This window comes from Chanos chanos, chromosome 13 (assembly GCF_902362185.1).
Source record: "Chanos chanos chromosome 13, fChaCha1.1, whole genome shotgun sequence".
Lineage (NCBI taxonomy): Eukaryota > Metazoa > Chordata > Actinopteri > Gonorynchiformes > Chanidae > Chanos > Chanos chanos.
The window spans coordinates 3,025,001-3,030,000 of record NC_044507.1 but is presented as its reverse complement, the minus strand read 5'-3'; the positions used below and the strand labels follow the sequence as shown (position 1 = coordinate 3,030,000).

General features: G+C 45.6%; 1 protein-coding gene across 1 annotated transcript in view; it reads right to left on the bottom strand.

Annotated features, from left to right (window-relative positions):
• Positions 1–1,070: 1,070 nt before the first annotated feature.
• LOC115826601 (voltage-dependent calcium channel subunit alpha-2/delta-1) overlaps positions 1,071–5,000 on the bottom strand; it is a 76,245-nt gene continuing 72,315 nt past the window's right edge. The window contains exons 39-40 of the mRNA XM_030790480.1: positions 4,947–5,000; positions 1,071–1,187 (exon numbers count right to left, since the gene is read on the bottom strand). The exon at positions 4,947–5,000 is cut by the window's right edge and continues 29 nt beyond it. Coding sequence (XP_030646340.1) covers positions 1,071–1,187; positions 4,947–5,000 — 171 coding nt within the window. The remainder of the gene's footprint in view (positions 1,188–4,946) is intronic.

The following is a 5,000-nucleotide window of genomic DNA, read 5'->3' as shown; positions in this document are numbered from 1 at the left end:
AGCATATGTTTTTTTAGGATTAAAACGAGACAATTTTCCGTTCCACCGATTTTTCCATCTCCTTCATCTATTTAACAGAATGAGATGGTTTTGAACGCGTTAAACGTAACTGTCATCTTTTCATCACTCTTCAGATTCTGTGATGTGTCTCTCTCCTTTAAGTGGCGTTTAAAAGACAGAGAAAGAATGGAGATGACAGGTGATAAAACAGTCAGTAAAACACAATATTGTTGTTGTAAAGGCCGTAAGAAGGAAGATATTATTCAGCCAGACTGAGGTAACCAGAAATATCAGCTACAAAATGTGTGACTTTTGACAGAAGAACAAAAAGAAAAAGAAGAAGATGAAAAAAAGCAAAAATACATGTTCTCAATAAATACCATTCTATATGAAAACATAGTGCTTTTATCATTGATATTGCCCTTGCAATTGAATATCTGTTTTCTGTTCATAATCTGTTCGTATGCAGTGTGGCTGAAAGCTGTCCACACATATGGAGAGACGGCACTTGAAAAAACGTGATCGCGGAAAGCAGTCCTGTCTCTTGTCAAACGTCACACTAGCTGTGTGGTCACTGGGACATTCAAAATTTTCTTTCTCTTTTTTTAACGATACAATCTTCATAATCTCTGACAGGCTGTCTACTGCAGCATCATAAATGAATAAAGAAATAATAATAATAATCATAAAAATAATAATATGAAGAAAAATGCTACATTGTTTGAGGGCGTAAACTGGCAGTTTTGGCGTTTTAGGATTAAGTCTTCATTAAAACAAACTCGTTTTTCTTTTTCAGCACTAGACTTCTCATTCTCTCTCCCCCCCCTCCCTTTTATCTGTCACTGCACTGTCCGTTAGAGGACACAGGTCTGCGCTGGCTGCACTGGTACCATGGCACTGGATTAGCAGGTTCTGGGGCTGGTTTTTGTGCTTTGGGTTCTGAAGGACCGTTCCGTAGGCTTGGGTAGACTCGGGCTTTGAGTGACCCACAGCGGCGTGATGAAGTTGTCAGAGCGTGGAGAGTGTGCTGCTTGTGTGGGTTCTGTGGTCAGTTTGTGGTTGCGTTGCGGTCAGGATGGGAGGTGTGTGGTTCCGGACAGCAGCCACAGTAGAAGCAGCTGAGGGGTGAGCAGAGTCCAGAGACACGGGGTCAGAAAACTCCCCCCTCCGCAGTCAGACGCGTCCTCCTGTACCACAGCACTGTCAGTTAGTATTATCACTCTCTTTCTCTCTCTCTCTCACACACACACACACACACGCACACACACACGCACACACATGTACGCATGCACACACACACATACACATGCACGCACACACACACACACACACACACACACGCACGCACACACGCAGAACATGAAGAAATGCACGCGCACACACGCAAGCACGCACACATGCAGAACATGCAGAAACGCATGCACACGCACACACACACACACACACACACACACACACACACACATAAAACACCTGTAGCTGATGTTTTTCTATATGGGTTAACATTGTGATGTAATTACTGAACTTAGTTTGTTTGCTCACAGCTTTATATTGAGCTAGAAATGTGTGTGTGTTTGTGTGTGTGTGTGTGTGTGTGTGTGTGCGTGTGTGTGATATGTGTCTAGGGGCATTAGCTGACTGGGCCTTGGTGCCAAAGGGAAGTCTTTTGCCCTGGTTTTGGGGGCTGGCGTGAGAAGAAAGAATTGGGTTTGTCAACGGAGCTGCCTGCCCTCAAAAGGCCGGAAACACATCTGGAGCTTCCTCTGTTTATGCCAATGAAAGTCTCTCCTGGAAAGAACAGAAATTCCCCTTCCTACCCCTGCAGCGGACCTGGCATGCTCTATCCGTCTCTCCAGTGCCTGACCTGGCTGTCTTACTCCACTGCCACTTGTCTGTCTGTCTGTCTGTCTGTGTTCTTAGCCTAACACCTCTGTTTAGACAAGGCTAAAGTAACACTGGTGAAACACAAGGATAAACAGGTCTACAATTAAATATTGTGATAAAATGTTTGTAAATGTATTGTTAAGCAAAACAATAATTTACTATTTACTATGTTTCTTAAGTACACAGTGTGTTACTTACTCTGAATATTATATGTGAATATGTTCATGAAATGTCAGGTTGAGAGCAACTTACTAATTAATTACTAATTTTATTACAGTTTTTCAGAGTGTGATAAGCCATAGACTCAGACTGGATAAAACATATGAGCTGTTGCAGAAAGGTGTACCTCTAAAACCCCTTATCCAGAGGGCTGACATTTTGTGCTGAAAAGTGCTAAATGATTCTGAAATGTCTAGTGTTCTGAGGAGTGAATGTGGAGCAGGGTGACACTGACCCTCCAACAGAAATGAGAAGAAGTGGTAAAATGAAAGGAGGCGCTGAAGCCAAGGCAGACGCAGCACTGATTGGACACAAAGGCTCATCCTAGCAATGATGGACAAAATGATCAGCCAATGGACAAGAAGCACACATGCAAATAAATTATTCAATGAATAAATTAATGAGGAAAAAAAGCGGGGGGGGGGGGGGGGATGCAAAATTCAAACTTTAGAATTTAGAAAGAGGTTTCACACCAGACACATTGTGAGTTATAATATGGATATAGTCTGGAATCTTAATTATGATTTGAAAAATTCTATAAAATGGATATAGTGAAACACTGAACACTGCACTGCAGTGACTGTAGTCAACATCCACATGTCTTTATGAGGACCCTTGTCCTTGTGTATTGGTGAATACTGGAGTCTTTGTAAGGACTGGTGTGTTTGTAAGGAGTTTTGTATTTGTGAGGACCAGTGTGTTTGTGAGGACCGGTGTGTTTGTAAGGCGTTTTGTATTTGTGAGGACCAGTGTGTTTGTGAGGACTGGTGTGTTTGTGTGGACTGGTGTGTTTGTGAGGACTGGTGTGTTTGTGAGGACTGGTGTGTTTGTGAAGATCGGTGTGATTGTGAGGACCGGTGTGTTTGTGAGGACTGGTGTGTTTGTGAGGACTGGTGTGTTTGTGAGGACTGGTGTGTTTGTAAGAACTGGTGTGTTTGTGAAGATCGGTGTGTTTGTGAGGACCAGTGTGTTTGATAGGATTGGGGTGTTTGTGAGGACCAGTGTGTTTGTGATGACTGGTGTGTTTGTGTGGACTGGTGTGTTTGTGAGGACCGGTGTGTTTGTGAGGACTAGTGTGTTTGTGAGGACCAGTGTGTTTGTGAGGACCAGTGTGTTTGTGAGGACTGGTGTGTTTGTGTGGACCAGTGTGTTTGTGAGGACCGGTGTGTTTGTGTGGACTGGTGTGGTGTGTTTGTGAGGACTGGTGTGTTTGTAAGGACTGGTGTGTTTGTGAGGACCAGTGTGTTTGTGAGGACCGGTGTGTTTGTGAGGACTGGCGTGTTTGTGAGGACCGGTGTGTTTGTGAGGACCGGTGTGTTTGTGAGGACCGGTGTGTTTGTGAGGACCGGTGTGTTTGTGAGGACCAGTGTGATTGTGAGGACCAGTGTGTTTGTGTGGACTGGTGTGTTTGTGAGGACTGGTGTGTTTGTGAGGACCGGTGTGTTTGTGAGGACCGGTGTGTTTGTGAGGTCCAGTGTGTTTGTGAGGACTAGTGTGTTTGTGAGGACCAGTGTGTTTGTAAGGACTGGTGTGTTTGTGAAGATCGGTGTGTTTGTGAGGACCAGTGTGTTTGATAGGATTGGGGTGTTTGTGAGGACCGGTGTGTTTGATAGGATTGGGGTGTTTGTGAGGACTGGTGTGTTTGTGAGGACTGGTGTGTTTGTGAAGATCGGTGTGATTGTGAGGACCAGTGTGTTTGTGAGGACTGGTGTGTTTGTGAGGACTGGTGTGTTTGTGAAGATCGGTGTGTTTGTGAGGACCAGTGTGTTTGATAGGATTGGGGTGTTTGTGAGGACCAGTGTGTTTGTGATGACTGGTGTGATTTGTTGTGAAGACTGGTGTGAAAGCTCTTTTTTTCAAATGGAACAGAACTGTTGATGTCAGCGAGGCTTACACTGACAGAACCGGAAGAAGACACACTCATTCACAGCCAAGCTTTTAGACACAGAGATTTGCCAAGAAAAGTTTTGTTTTTTCTTTTGGTTGGTTAGTTAGTTTTTTTCCATTGACATTCACTTGCTTGTTTATAAATCAGGTTTTTGTTTGAAATATTATTTCAGATTTTTCCTCTATATTGTCCTCTATATATTTTCCTCTATATCCTCTCTACTGTATAACAATTAATGATCAGCTGTTTTGCGTGTGTGGGTGCTTGTGCGTGCGTGTGCGTGTATGAGTGTGTGTGTGTGCATGTGCGTGTATGAGTGTGTGTGTGTGTAAATGTGCGTGTGCATGTGTGAGTGTGTGTGCGTGTGTGGGTGCTTGTGCGTGCGTGCGTGTATGAGTGTATGTGTGCGTGTGTGTGTGCGTGCGCGCGTGCGTGTGTGTGAGTGCACGTGTGTGTGTGTGTGTGTGCGTGCGTGTGTGAGTGTGTGTGTGCGCGTGTGCATGTGTATGTGCGTGTGTGTGTGGGTGTGTGCGCGTGTGTGTGTGAGTGTGTGTGCGTGTGTGCATGTATGTGCGTGTGCGAGTGTGTGTGTGTGCGCGTGTGTGCCTGAGTGTGTGTGTGTGTGCGCGTGTGTGCGTGTGCGAGTGTGTGTGCCTAAGTGTGAGTGTGTATGTGTGTGTGTGTGCGCGTGTGCACATGTATGTGCGTGTGTGTGTGGGTGTGTGCGTGTGTGCATGTATGTGCGTGTGCGTGTGCGAGTGTGTGTGTGTGTGTGTGCGCGTGTGTGCCTGAGTGTGTGTGTGCGCGTGTGTGCGTGTATGTGCGTGTGCGCGTGCGAGTGTGTGTGCGTAAGTGTGTGTGTGTGTGTGTGTGCGTGCGCATGCCCTCGTGCCGTACAGAAGTGAAACAGGCAGAGACGGTGCGTGAGCCCAGCCCTCTCCAGGTTCAGACTTACCTTAGCGTTGTTGTCGAAGCAGGCGTCAGGACCCTTCCTGTACCGGGGGTTCTT